This window comes from Populus nigra, chromosome 1 (assembly GCF_951802175.1).
Source record: "Populus nigra chromosome 1, ddPopNigr1.1, whole genome shotgun sequence".
Classification (NCBI taxonomy): Eukaryota; Viridiplantae; Streptophyta; class Magnoliopsida; order Malpighiales; family Salicaceae; genus Populus; species Populus nigra.
The window spans coordinates 43,171,686-43,185,462 of NC_084852.1; the positions used below are offsets into that span (position 1 = coordinate 43,171,686).

The window sequence follows — 13,777 nt, forward strand, 5'->3', positions numbered from 1 at the left end:
TGAATACAGTATAAGATGATGATGCTAATTTAACTCTCTTTTTTTAAAAGCACGAATTTGGGAGCGGAATTACATGGTTAATGCAGGGCATGATAAGCAGGGCCTTTTGACTTTAATTTGCAAAAGTTGACGCATGAATTTTGATTTAAGTAATAATTGAAAAGTTATTTTTTATAAGCAATTTATTAATTAAAAAAATGTGTTGTAACAATTATCGATATAATTAAAAAACTTGAGGATTTTTTTAGTATTTTTTTTTTCAATTTGATCATTGATATTATATTGATTTAGAGTTAAATTTTATGATTTGTTTCGATTGACTTTGCATTGATCTTTATTATGTTGAGAAACAAATCCGATACTAGATTGATGCTTGATTTGGCAAAATCAAAGTTAATTTTGTTGATTTTTTCTTAATCGAATCCTTCAAAACTATTTTTTTGTTACTTAACTCTTTTTTTTTCAATTAAATCTTTTTATATTTTTTTAATTTAGAGTCTAGTTGTTTTGGCACAGGATTCTTATAATATCATAAAGCAAATCTAATACTTAGTTGATACTTGATATGGAAAAATTAAATTTAGTTTTATTTTTATTTTTTTTAATTGAATCCTATTGTGATCAATTTAATGAGTTATTAGTAAAATTTATAATAGAAAAATAAAATTAAAAAAAAAAATCAAGATGGAAAAGGTAGGGAATTATATCACGAATCTAAAATTCACTCAAAAAATGATTTAAGTTTAAAAATTTATTTTATTAATTTTTCTGTTACTCAGTTAGAAGTCACCGAGAAGAGAATCTAACTAAAAATGATAAAAAAAAAGAGAAATAATGGTGTGTGACTGTGTGTGTTTGTGTGTGTGTGTGTGTGTGTGTGTAAAAGAAAAACAGAAACTATTTAATTAAGTAATTTATTCTATGATAACAAATGGTCTCTATGAACACACACAAATGTTTAAAGAGAAAAGATTGATGGCATTCTTGTAATTTTGAAGACAACCACGCCCATAATGGTAATAACAATCCAAAAACTATATGAATATAATCAATCGAACGCATGACAATCTTCCTTTTCTGTCGTCACTGATCACCATATTCATCCTTCCCTCCACTCCCATTGTTTTCCCCCAAAATCAACCAAAACTTCCTTAAAAAAAACCCTAATAACACAAATCGGAGATTCAATAATGGTTGATGTAGCAGATAAATTAGCCTGTTTTCGAGCAATTACAGGCCTTGAAGATTCCGATTTATGCACCGAAATCCTCCAAGCCCATAATTGGGACCTCGAACTTGCCATCTCCTCTTTCACCTCCAACCACTCCGATAATCATCCCTTTTCTTCCTCTTACACCGCCACCGACACCACTACCACCGCCGTCGACCCCTCAAATGCGACCATTCACCTCTCCGATTCCACCTCCATCGTTCCCGCGGGCGCCCCTCCTCCTGGTTTGGCCTGGAAAATTGTTACTTTACCTATATCAGTCATTTCTGGTAGTTTAGGGTTAATTTCTGGTGCAGTGGGGTTTGGATTATGGGCTGCTGGTGGTGTCTTGTCGTATTCGTTAGGTTTTATTGGGTTGGGATCGAATTCTGGCCGGGGTGGGGATTCGTCGGCCCAATTGGTAACTGTTTCTGCTGCGTCGAGAGAAGCGATAGAGTTTGTTGCTCAATTTGAGAGGGATTATGGTTCTGGTTCTTCTACTAGGCCGAATTTTGTCAGTGAAGGGTTTATGGACGCGTTGACGAGGTCGAGGAATACTTTTAAGTTGTTGTTTGTGTATTTGCATTCGCCGGATCATCTTGATACGCCCGCGTTTTGTGAGAGGACATTGTGCTCGGAGGTTCTTAGTGCTTTTGTTAATGAGAATTTTGTTGCGTGGGGTGGGAGTATTAGAGGGAGTGAAGGGTTTAAGATGAGTAATAGTTTGAAGGCTTCGAGGTTTCCATTTTGTGCTGTTGTTATGTCTTCTACGAATCAGAGGATTGTGTTGCTTCAACACGTAATTCTTTTCTTTTTTGTTTGTATGGTGATTTAATTTGTGACGTTGAATGATTTCGATGAGTTATATGTGCTTTTATTTTGACTATGATTGTGGTTGAATTGATTGTTGAATGAGGATAATTAGATTCGCTCTAAGAAAAGCCTGTTTTTGTAGATAGTACCTTGTTCCAACTTTGCATTAGAAAGTTCTAAAGGTAATTGAATTTGGCGTTGGTCCATTGGAGTTGTGATTTCTTTTTTCCCAGATATGGTTACTGCAATGGAACCCTGATATTATGCAATAGAATTGGTTTATTTCTTCTGCATAGTTTCTTGGGAACTTGGTATTGTTGGCTTTGCAGTGTCCTACTTTCTTGTTTGATATCCTACTTGTAGATTTCATTTTGTAATTTCATTGTGATGGTAGGTCCTTGTGCATCTTTTCACAAAAGTTCTTGTTGCCATGGGATGCAATTAATGCACTCTCCACCTCCAGTATTGAGCTTTCCCTGCATATGTTGCAATTGCATGGGTTTATCCTACCCTTCTATATATGAATGTTCCTGCCTCTTTTTCATTACAACTGGCTCAATTTTTCCCACAGAATTCTCTGGTTTAGTTGTAGAGCTTTTAATTACTTGTTCGTCATCCGTGTCAACCACTGAAACATTTGCTGAATATTTAGGTATCCCAATTCATAAGTTGGCTGGATTTTAGTTTGACAGTTTATGGGTCTTAAATAGACCCAACATGTTTGATTGTGTGGTTACCTATTAGTTTTATGATGACAATTATGCTGCATCTTTCTCTTGATATATAGGTTGAGGGTCCGAAATCTCCTGAAGAAATGCTCGTGATACTACAGAGAGTTCTTGAACAAAGTGCCCCTGTTCTTGTGACAGCAAGACTTGAAGCAGAAGAGAGAACAACCAACATGCGTTTGAGGGAGGAGCAAGATGCTGCATACACAGCGGCACTTGAAGCTGATCAGGTAAGTTTTTTTAATATATATAACTTGAGCAGTTAGTTTATATTGTGTTACAGTTGGTCGCATGCGAATTTTTCCATTCTTTTTTTCCTTGATCCTTTTTTTTCTTTTTTCTTTTTCTTTTTTCTTTCTCTCTTTTTTTTGTGTGGTGATGATGATTTTCTACTTGCCTTTGTATTTATATTCTTTTATGCACAGGCCAGAGAACGACAACAGAGAGAAGAACAAGAACGTCTAGAAAGGGAAGCTGCTGAGGCAGAGAGAAAGCACAAGGAGGAAGAAGAGGCTCGGGATAGAGCAGCAAGTGAGGCTGCTGAAAAAGAGGCTGCTCTGGCAAGAATGCGGCAAGAGAAAGCCCTTTCACTTGGTGCCGAACCTGAAAAAGGACCTGATGTCACACAAGTAAAGTCTCTCTCTGTTTTATTGATCACTTTTTTTTTTATGATGCTGTTATCTATAATCTTTTCAATGTTTAGGAGTTCAGGATGATTACTTATTTTTATATATTACAAGTAATAGTGCTTGTTCTGACCTGGTCTTAGATTTGCGAGTTTTTTTTTTTTTAATGTGGTATAAGCCATTTAGCTTTGGATCTATCAAATATGACTTTCTAATCCTCATAGTGTTTTTATGCTAGTTGGCATGCAAATCTTTTGGATCTAGTCCATGACTTTCAATGTACCTTTATTAATCAGGTTTTGGTTCGATTCCCAACTGGAGAACGCAAAGAGAGGAGGTTCCACAGTGCAGCCGCTATCCAGTCTCTATATGATTATGTTGATTCTTTGGGTTCCTTAAATGTCGAGAATTACAGTCTTGTCTCGAACTTTCCCCGAGTTGTCTATGGTACAGATAAGGTCTCTCTATCTCTGAAAGAAGCAGGTTTGCACCCTCAAGCCAGCCTTTTTGTGGAGCTGAACTAGAGCAGTGTGATGCCAAGTAGTGTTGACAATCAAGAGCAGCCCAAGGCAGGACCCTCAAGTAGGATACTTTGTTGTGTTTCCCTTTCAAATTCAACTTGATCGGCAATGATAGGCTGACAAGATACCTTGATCTCTATTTGATGTTCCGTTTTCCTTCAATTGCTATTTTCAATCAAAAAAATGGAGTCGAGGTGGAAAGTAGGATTGAAATAATGATATTGATTTTGCACATATATCAATCTGAAAAACTCTAGTAGCTTACCGTTATTGATAGCCAAGAGTGGATTGAGTTCTGTTGATTACCAATTTCACTCAACTGCTTTTTCATGTGCTATTGATGGAATGTAAGGCTTGTGAAATGCATTCTGTATTACCTGAGCAAACTTGTTTCAGTAACTGGTTTCAATTGTAAACGGAGAGCGCTGTTTTCATGCCCGAAACTACTGAGTGCGCTAGATTATGGAAGCATATTTGACGAGGGACAACTAGAAAATTGAAGAAAAAAAAGTAGAGGGGGGAGAAAAATAAAGCCAAGAAAAGAAGAAAAGGTAATGAAGAGGGGAGAGAAAAGAGCTGAAGAGGGGAGAGAAATTAGGAGAGGAAAACAAAAAAAAAATTAAATGCATTGCCCTATTTATATATATCAACTTGTAATTCTCAGTTGGTTCAAACAAGCTAACATCATCAGACATTTAAAGAAGATTTACAAGCTTGTAACTATAAACAATATATAACTAAGGATGTAGATTGAAACAAATATTATTTAAAACTTAAATAAATACAGTTTAGACATAACTTAATAAATTATAATTATTTTTATTTTTATCTTTCTTGTCACGTGTAAGGGTTAGGAGATTACTAAAGAGTTCAATATGTTGCTCAAAACCAATGATATGCATAACATAAAGAATCTTGTAATTTAGAATGACTAATATTATAAAACTTTTTAAATACCGTATTTAATTCTTCAAGTAATTTTATTTAAATAATTTTTTATTGGAAGCTTTGCTTCACCAACATAACTTTAATAATGTCTAACTTCACAAAGAACACAATGAAATATTTAGGATTTTGGTCGTATTGCATTTAATGGTGCCATTAAACCCCAAGTGATTAAAGAAGATATGAATAAATAAAAAGACTATAGCTATGAAATGTATGAATCCAATTATAAGGATTTAAATGAAGAGAATGTATAAGAAAAGAGACTTAATAATACAATGAGTTCGTGTAAGTGTGTTTGGTTGATTAATAATTTCTGTTCAATGTAAGAGATGATCTAAAGGGAATGGAAGGTATCCTGAAGTCATTTTTATTTATGTTTTGATAGAAACCAACCATGTGGCTCTGGCTTCTTAACTAAAAACAGGTGAACCATACCATTGCTCTTGTTCGCTGTTTATTTTATTATTATTATTAATATAGATGTTTGATCAACTTCTATATATTTTAACTAATTTTACGGGTTTTAAAATTAATAATTATGTAAATTTCTAATGACTATCATATTAACAACCACAAGATTCAAAATTAAAATTATAAAAATTAAAATTTTTTTATTTCAACATTTTATCATTGTATTATCTACTGGATAGTTTGCTCATGTTCACTGTTGGGTGCTAGGAAAGTGGCTGTTTTCATAAACAAAATAAAAAATAAAAAAAAATATATAATTATTGCATTCGTATTGCAGATATGAACATTGATTAAAGCACAACACCCGTCTGATTATAACTTGATTTTATCACGGGATATCCTTTTAAGTAGAATTAAGGTTGTTAAAATCACGTTTTGACTCGTAAAATCATACGATTTTACGAGTCAAAACATGCATTACGGGTTGAATCGCTTGAAAAAATCAAAAATGGATAAAATCATGTTGAAATCGAGTGAAATCGCAAAAATTGGATGAAATCGCGTAAAATCGCGATTTCAGAACCGATTTTGCGATTTTGACAAAATGAGGCCCTGAAACAAAATCCCCCCCTCCTGGACAGCTGTCAGATGCCTATTGGATTATTCCTGCACAGTCACGGACTCACGTGACTGTCTTCACTTTGCTCTTTCCAATTGAGGTGAAAAACTCTTTCACAAATCACAATTCACAAATATTCTTTCCAATTCCAATAGAACAAATCCCTTATCGGGCGACGACAATGATCTATTCTCCATCCTCCACAAAAACGACCATTACGCAAACTATTACCCCTCATTTTACACCCAAAAAAGAAAGAAAGAAAAAGACAGAGAGAGACTAGCAAAAAGAAAGGGGCTTGATGAATTTACCGAGATCGGAGGATTCGAGGACTGAAGGTTTAAAATGAGAGTGGAACCAGCAGAGAGAGAATTTGGAGCAGCGGGCTCCCATTGATTAGAGTAAAAACAAAAAACTCCAAGATGATCAGACAATGAGGAGACAATGTAAGGTGAAATAATCAAATGGTTAGGATGACATTGATCCTTGTTCTAAAAGTTGTTTGCATATACAATAGAGGGTCTTTTTACTCCCCTTTCTGGTTTCAGCTTTCTGCCTCTTTTACCATCATCATCTTCAACAGCAGCCGGCGACATCGTAAGTTAATTTTGCCTTCATCATCATCATCGGAGTCAAGGTTTCTTTATTTTTGCCCCTGTAATAGATTTGTATGTTTTCCTGTTAAGTGTTAATTGTTAGTTAGTCTTGTAATGCATTTTGCTCGGTCCTGTAAATTGTTGAATTGAATGGAATTGATCGGGTGTGAAAATTGTTGAATTGAATGCCACAGTATATACTATATGACTGAATTGTGCAAAATATTACTCGGTGAAAATTGGACTGAATTGATTGAATTGGGGTGAAAATTGGACTGAAAAAATATTAAATATTAATGGGGTGAAAATTGGACTGAAAAATGTTGAATTAGACTGAATTAATGGGGTGAAAATTGGACTGAAAATTGTTGAATTTGACTGAATTTAATGTCATTTCAATATTATAAGACTGAATTAATTGGACGAATTGTTATGTATGAATTTTTATTTAAAGCATGAATTTTTTTTTATGTATTTTAAAATTTTTTACGATTTTACGATCTGAATTTATAAACAATTTTTCATGACATGTTAAAATCACGATTTTAACAACCTTGAGTAGAATCACCTGGCATCAAGTCTTCATTTCACGTGCACACACTTTGATGGTTTCGGAAAATGACACCAACCTATCCTTCCCATTTTTTAATTTTTTTTTTGTTGATGTGGCACCTAGCATGCCAAATACATTATTTTTCTTTTGAATAATTATACTATACATTCTATAAAGAATTCTCTGTGGTGCTTCATTATTTATATAAAATGGTTACGCAACTGTTTTTTTCAGTTTTTTCTTCTTTTTATTATTGAAATTATGGTAAAAATATTAAATAAAAAAAAAGAAAACTAAACTGTAAAACACGAAGAACAATGAGTCCAATCCAGAATTTTTATCAATATATGTTTTGATTTACAAGTTCATTTTATTTATTTTGGGTTCTATTTAAAAGAAAGACTTGTCTGAAGACTGTATTAAAAAGAAAAGATTATTAGTTGTCGTGATTATGACCACAAAAGTGATCAGGTTTGATGCTTAAATGTTTCATTTGACTAGAAAAGTTGAATCGTGCTTGTTATTGGCAATCAAATTGCTCAAAAAAAAAGATTTAGGGATCTCAGATTGATTTTTTATTTTTTTTACCTGTTTTTTTGGCAACTTTACATACACAAGTTATTGAGTTGCACATGTTGTTTTTTATGTATTTTTAAAGTGATAAATTCGTTGAAAAATAGATTGTTTGGTCTAAAGAACTAAATGAGAGTTTTTGTCTGGTTTTCACTCACTTCAACTGCAAAAACTAAGCAAGTGAATGACATGTCATTCACTATATATTTTTTTATTTTTTAAAAAAGATATGGAGAACATGCGTCAACCCCAAGTCATGCTCGCCATGACTAGCTTGCTACTGAAAGACTCGTTGGGCCAGGCCCTTTTATATTATTTTTTTCTTTGTTTGCAACCAATTACCATGTTGATTCACTTACATGCTCTTACATAATATTTTAAGTTTTTATTGAATTTTAATAATTTTTTCAATTATTACATGTTTAATATGAAAATAATGATACTAATAATAAATTATTCATGAAAATTCAATCAAAATTGTTTTTCTTAATTGTTAAATAGATTTTGAACATGATTTTAACACATTTATGATTTTTTAGCTTTTAATCACACATAAATTATAGAATAATATATATATATATATATATATATATATATATATTAATTTTCTTTAACAATTATAAATATTTTTTTAACAAAAACATTGATTCCAGTTTAAAACTTTGCATTCACTAAGAAAAAAAAACATGTTAATTGTGGACTTGATAAATACATGTTTTGTGATTATTTAAAATGAGTTATATTAAAAAAAAAACTATTGTTCCAAAATTATATATATAAAAAATTGAAATACTACTTCTTACATGGAATTAGTTATCTCCACACGAGTATTTACCTCAGCTTCAAATTTAATATTTGGCTTAGATCAATAAATTTATTATTATTTAATAATATAGATAATTCTCAATTCATTCTATTTAAATATGCATAAATAAAAGTTCTTTTTTATATTTTAAAAGATTTTAACAAGCATGTACAAAGTAGTGAAAATGGAAAGCAAGCGAGAATCTTGAATATTCAAGGAACTGCCGGTTTTTTAGAATTTAATTATTGGTAATTGAATGTAATTTAAGATTACACGACATCAAGGGATCGATTGGATATAACGTTTTAGTTTACGTGGTTCAATTCTCACTACCTTGCTCGGGAAAAGATTATTGACGAGATATTTTTTCTTTTTTTATACGGGAAATGCTTATTATTTTAAGTTATAAATATTTTTTATTTATAAATATTTTAAGATAATATTTTTTTTTAAAAAAATATTTTTAATATTAGATTATTAAAATGATTAAAAAAATACTAAAAACCTATTAATTTAAAGTAAATAAAAAAATAAAAATATTTTTAAAATGAGACTGGAACATACTTTGACAAAGACAACTAGCACAAAAGAAATTACTGGAAAGAGGCCAGCCTGTCCTCTCTTATCCTCACCTCCAGGCTACATCCTTCTCTGATTTTTTTCTTCTTCTTTTCGAAATAGAAAGATCAAAAGATCAAGCCTTAAATTAGTCCTCAAACTATAGATTATTTGACTAAGTCCCCTTACTACTTATTTTATAAGTTCAGTCCTCTATCTATATAAATTTCCTCAATAGGGCCCTTCTGTTAGAATAATTGAAAACAATCATTAGATTTTGCACTTGTTTTCAAACTGTCCAGCACAAATCACCACCACCACCCCACCCTGTACAAGTTCGAGCCTAAGGCTTTTGGAGAAATAGTATAGTATAAAACACTTGAATAGTAGGTGTAATATTTAATCCTTGATCATTGTAATAGAAGAAGAAAGGTAGATCGATGAAGGACTAAATTGGTAAAATCAGTAGCTAAAGATTCCATACAAATACTATGTATAATTAAGGGACTAATTGGAGGCTTGCCCAAAATTCCTCGTGAATTCAAACGCCTTAATCCCACGCCCCGTCTATTAGAAGTGTAAAACACGTGCCCCTCTCTCGATAAATTCTCACACAATTTATATTAATTAGGACTCGTCTTCTCTAAAGACAAATTAGGGTTTCTTCAAGCTCTAATTGAGGGAGATAATTGAAACACAAAATATGTGTGTAATAGCAGTATGGGTGGGTTTAGGTCTTGTACGATGAGGAAATCGATTCGAAATCGCAAGGAATTGGAATCAGAAGAGGAATCGGAGATGTTATTTGTGTTCGAATTCCGATTCCGTTGCCCATTTGACTCTTATTCGATTGCTTGTGAAGCTTTCTCTGAAAAACTGTTTCTTCTCCTCAATTCTACTTCTTCCTCTTCGAACCCAATTAAGCTGCTTTGATAGTTTTTTTTTGTGCGTGTCGTTTTCGGTGGCTTTTTTGTCGTTTTTGTGGATATGGATTTCGGTTCTTTAAGTGAAGATAGCTGTGGAGAGTTCGCAGAGAAAGATCCAACCGGTCGGTACATTCGGGTATGGATTCTTGTGATTTTTTTTTAGTTTGTCAACTTCAAAAAATAGGGCTTTTTGCAATTGTAATTTATGGTTTTTTTAATTCGATTCCCAAAATAGCTGAATTACTTGTCTTGGCATCGCATCGCATTGCAGCTAAATTGACATGCAAGCAATGATTTTGGCTCGTTAGTTACTGATTTTTATGTTAAACTGGTAAATTTAGCTGTACCCTGTGAAGAATCAGCGTCTGACGGATTTGAGAATTGTTGAAAAACTGAGTTTTTTGCATGCGGTATTATATATTTATTTGTTTTCGTTTTTACTGCTCCAGTACGATGAAATTCTGGGGAAAGGAGCATTCAAGACTGTGTATGGCTCTTCAATCTATTTCTTAGTTTTTTTTTCCTCGGTGGTTTTGAAGTTTATATAGAAGAACCCATGTGCTAAATTTTTTTTTCGTTGGAATTTTTGTTATGATGGGCAGATACAAGGCATTTGATGAAGTTGATGGAATTGAAGTGGCATGGAATCAAGTGGATATTGAAGATGTCTTGCAGTCATCACAGCAGCTGGAGAGATTGTATTCAGAGGTTCATCTGCTGAAGTCTTTGAAACATGAAAACATCATCAAGTTTTATAACTCCTGGGTGGACGATAAGAATAAGACTATTAACATGATCACAGAGTTACTCACTTCTGGGAACTTGAGGCAGTGAGTTTCATTTGCTATTTCTCATGTTTATGTTCTTTGTTTCATATGTTTTCCAAGTTTGTTTGTGTAATTTGTTGTTATTATGGGATTTAGGTATCGAAAGAAGCACAAGACTGTTGACATGAAAGCCATCAAAAACTGGGCAAGGCAGATCCTTCTAGGTCTACAATATTTACATACTCGCAGTCCTCGTATCATTCATCGCGATTTGAAATGCGACAATATACTTGTTAATGGAAACAATGGAGAAGTTAAGATCGGAGATCTTGGATTGGCAATTGTCATGCAGCAGCCCATTGCACGAAGTGTCATAGGTAATAGCTTCAATTTCTGAACCATTACAACTTGGGTCGAACCACTATGCATTGGGACTCTGTGATTCATTTTCTATTCTGCAGGTACACCTGAATTTATGGCTCCGGAGCTTTATGAAGAGGAATACAATGAACTTGTTGACATTTATTCTTTTGGCATGTGCATGTTAGAGATGGTTACTTGTGAATACCCGTACAGTGAATGCAAAAATCCTGCACAGATATACAAGAAGGTCACCTCGGTGAGTTTTAAGACCATTTGCCATGTGATTTACTTTGAATTTACTTGAAAGTGCTCATATTGTCATCGCTCCTAACTTCTATTGCAGGGCATTAAGCCTGCTTCCCTTGGTAAGGTGAATGACCTCCAGGTTAAGGAATTCATAGAGAAGTGTTTAGTTCCAGCATCTGTGAGATTGTCTGCCATAGATCTCTTGAATGACCCATTCCTAGCAACTGAAAGTTCAAAGGAAGTTGTTTCTAGTTTGTCACAGTTACCGAATGTTATTTGCAAACAAGTCCACTTGCCACAATCAGAATCCCATCACATGGACATTGATTGCAAGATGCTTTCATTGGGATCTTGTCCAAAAAGCATCAATGAATCTCCACAGTTGTTAACTCTAGAACTTCGTAGGTTCACTGAGAATAATGAATTCAGATTGAGAGGGGAGAAAAACGATGATAATACAGTTTCATTGAATTTGCGCATTGCTGATCCATGTGGTGAGCAACTATTCTGTACAAATTAACGTCTATTTTTCTTTTTTTAACAGTGGTCTAAATAATGTTGTTTCTGTAACAGGTCGAGCAAGGAATATCCATTTTACATTTTATCTCAATTCAGATACTGCAGTCTCAATAGCTGAGGAGATGGTTGAACAACTTGATTTGTCTTCTGAAGATGTGGCTGTCATTGCTGAGTTGATTGATAGCTTGATAGTGAAGCTCGTTCCTTGCTGGAATACTTCATCAAGTGTACTAAATGGCTCTTCTGAACTGGAAAACCATGCAACTTCTGAGACAGTGAGAACACCTGACTTCTCACCGCCGACTAACATTACAGATCATGAGGCTCTACAATCAGTCAATTCAGACATATCTGCTGAATATAACATGGCAATTGCCTCTGATGCCAGTACTAACAAGTCTCTGGGATCTTCTAGTTGCAGTCTTCAATCGAATGTGTCTGATTTGGATTTGGAGTGTTGGATGCATGAAGATGGTATACCAGAACATAACAAATCTGCAAGAAATTCCAAGGTCTTCCATATTGATTCATGCTCTGGTATGTCAAGAAATGCAAGCTTGTCTATCATTTGTTCTCTGTCCCTTGCTGACAAAGATGGTTCTGAACTAAAGCTGGAGCTTGATTCAATTGATTCACACTATAATCAGTGTTTCCAAGAACTCATGAAGACGAGGGAGGAAGCCATAGAAAATGCCAAGAGAAGGTGGATTTCAAAGATGTATGTTATGTGATGATTACATACACACCTTTATTTTTATTTTTCCTTTAGTGGCTGCTTTTCATATTGTGACGGGTTTTGATTCATTTTTTGGTAGATCCTATTTTTTCATTTTGGCTGATTGTTGATCTCATTCAATTTAACTTCGATCATTTGTTTGTTTTCTTGTATATAGAGAATTGGGGCTCATCTTTTAATTCATTGATTAATGGCATGAGCTCTTTCACTTAATTGCCTTATTATTTGTCAATAATGTTTAATATTTAATGACAATGAAGTTCATAGGGTAACTGATCTGGATTCTCATGTCCATTAATTAGGCAATAGTTGCCATAACTTGGGTAGCAAATCTGAGGGGAGAATGATGGCTTTTCTCTGGTGAGTAAAAAAGGGTGATAGAGGTGTAATCAAGGGGTTTGAGGAGTGGAGTGCGTCAACTTTCTAATGTTGAGTGATTAAAAAGAGTGGAAACGGTTGGGGTAGGAAGTGATTGCTTTAGGAACCCACTTTAATCAGTTCTAGCAGAGGAATTGATGAAGATTTTTTAGCTCCATGCTGCTTCTTCTTTTTTAACTATCCAGGATTCAACGTCAACTGAAGAGAAAATCCTAGAATCCTCTTGGCATTTTAAATTTTATTTTTAATGTTACTAATAATTGTTAATCTCATTTTCATGTGATTTAGGCAAAGAGCATTAAAGAGAAAATCCGAATAATAATACAAATGGAGGCCCGGTGGATAAAAAAATGTGAACCAAAAGCTTTATACTGTTGTGATTTGACTGTTCAATTTTATCTTCTTATTACCCGACAATTTTGTTAATCCATCAACATTTATATTCTCGTTCTGTACCATATTATCTATTTTTATTGCCTTTTATTTATTTATTTATGTTATTCTCTTGTTTATCTTTACTTGTATTGTCGCATTTTAAATTTAATGTTTAATATATTATTAATGAATGATTCCATGGCAGAATATGTAGCCTGGCTGACCCTGAGATTTTTTACTAAACCCAGGCCCTCCGCTTGGCTCACCTTGCCCAGTGTCAAGCGCATGGCTGCTACCCGTGGGCTCAAACAAGACCTTGTCTTTTTGTTTGAAACCAACAAGTATTCCCTTGAAGGTTTTTTTTTTTTTTATCAAAACTGATCTTGATCTTTTTTTGTCTGAATCCGAATTATCATATTTTTATATTATTAATATATGTGTAAAGATTATTTATCTATTATTAATACATGTGTAAAAAATATTTATTTTTGATTAATACTATCAAG

General features: G+C 33.4%; 2 protein-coding genes across 3 annotated transcripts; both read left to right on the forward strand.

Annotated features, from left to right (window-relative positions):
* Nucleotides 1-958: 958 nt before the first annotated feature.
* On the forward strand, nt 959-4,168 carry LOC133679267 (plant UBX domain-containing protein 10). The gene is made up of 4 exons (XM_062101813.1): nt 959-2,009; nt 2,811-2,981; nt 3,177-3,380; nt 3,674-4,168. The coding sequence occupies exons 1-4, from the start codon at nt 1,191-1,193 to the stop codon at nt 3,899-3,901; spliced, it is 1,422 nt and encodes a 473-aa protein (XP_061957797.1). The 5' UTR covers nt 959-1,190; the 3' UTR covers nt 3,902-4,168.
* A 5,393-nt stretch (nt 4,169-9,561) lies between these two features.
* LOC133679278 (serine/threonine-protein kinase WNK8-like) lies at nt 9,562-12,729 on the forward strand. 2 transcript variants are annotated; one of them, XM_062101824.1, is made up of 7 exons: nt 9,562-10,023; nt 10,337-10,374; nt 10,490-10,717; nt 10,811-11,031; nt 11,116-11,273; nt 11,361-11,757; nt 11,837-12,729. In XM_062101824.1, exons 1-7 carry the CDS (start codon nt 9,949-9,951, stop codon nt 12,511-12,513), a joined length of 1,794 nt encoding a protein of 597 aa, XP_061957808.1. In that variant the 5' UTR covers nt 9,562-9,948; the 3' UTR covers nt 12,514-12,729. The 2 variants fall into 2 exon arrangements, with proteins under 2 accessions (XP_061957808.1, XP_061957815.1); XM_062101831.1 differs by lacking the exon at nt 10,337-10,374 and having other exon boundaries at nt 9,563-10,023.
* Nucleotides 12,730-13,777: the final 1,048 nt, after the last annotated feature.

What these genes read in the sequence shown, in the direction of transcription:
- LOC133679267 (XM_062101813.1), top strand. Translation starts at nt 1,191, where the DNA reads ATGGTTGATGTAGCAGATAAATTAGCCTGTTTTCGAGCAATTACAGGC. An exon ending in GGATTGTGTTGCTTCAACAC is followed by an intron (nt 2,010 to 2,810) that starts GTAATTCTTTTC and finishes CTTGATATATAG; the next exon opens with GTTGAGGGTCCGAAATCTCC. An exon ending in CGGCACTTGAAGCTGATCAG is followed by an intron (nt 2,982 to 3,176) that starts GTAAGTTTTTTT and finishes TTTTATGCACAG; the next exon opens with GCCAGAGAACGACAACAGAG.
- LOC133679278 (XM_062101824.1), top strand. Translation starts at nt 9,949, where the DNA reads ATGGATTTCGGTTCTTTAAGTGAAGATAGCTGTGGAGAGTTCGCAGAG. An exon ending in CAACCGGTCGGTACATTCGG is followed by an intron (nt 10,024 to 10,336) that starts GTATGGATTCTT and finishes TTACTGCTCCAG; the next exon opens with TACGATGAAATTCTGGGGAA. An exon ending in AAAGGAGCATTCAAGACTGT is followed by an intron (nt 10,375 to 10,489) that starts GTATGGCTCTTC and finishes TATGATGGGCAG; the next exon opens with ATACAAGGCATTTGATGAAG.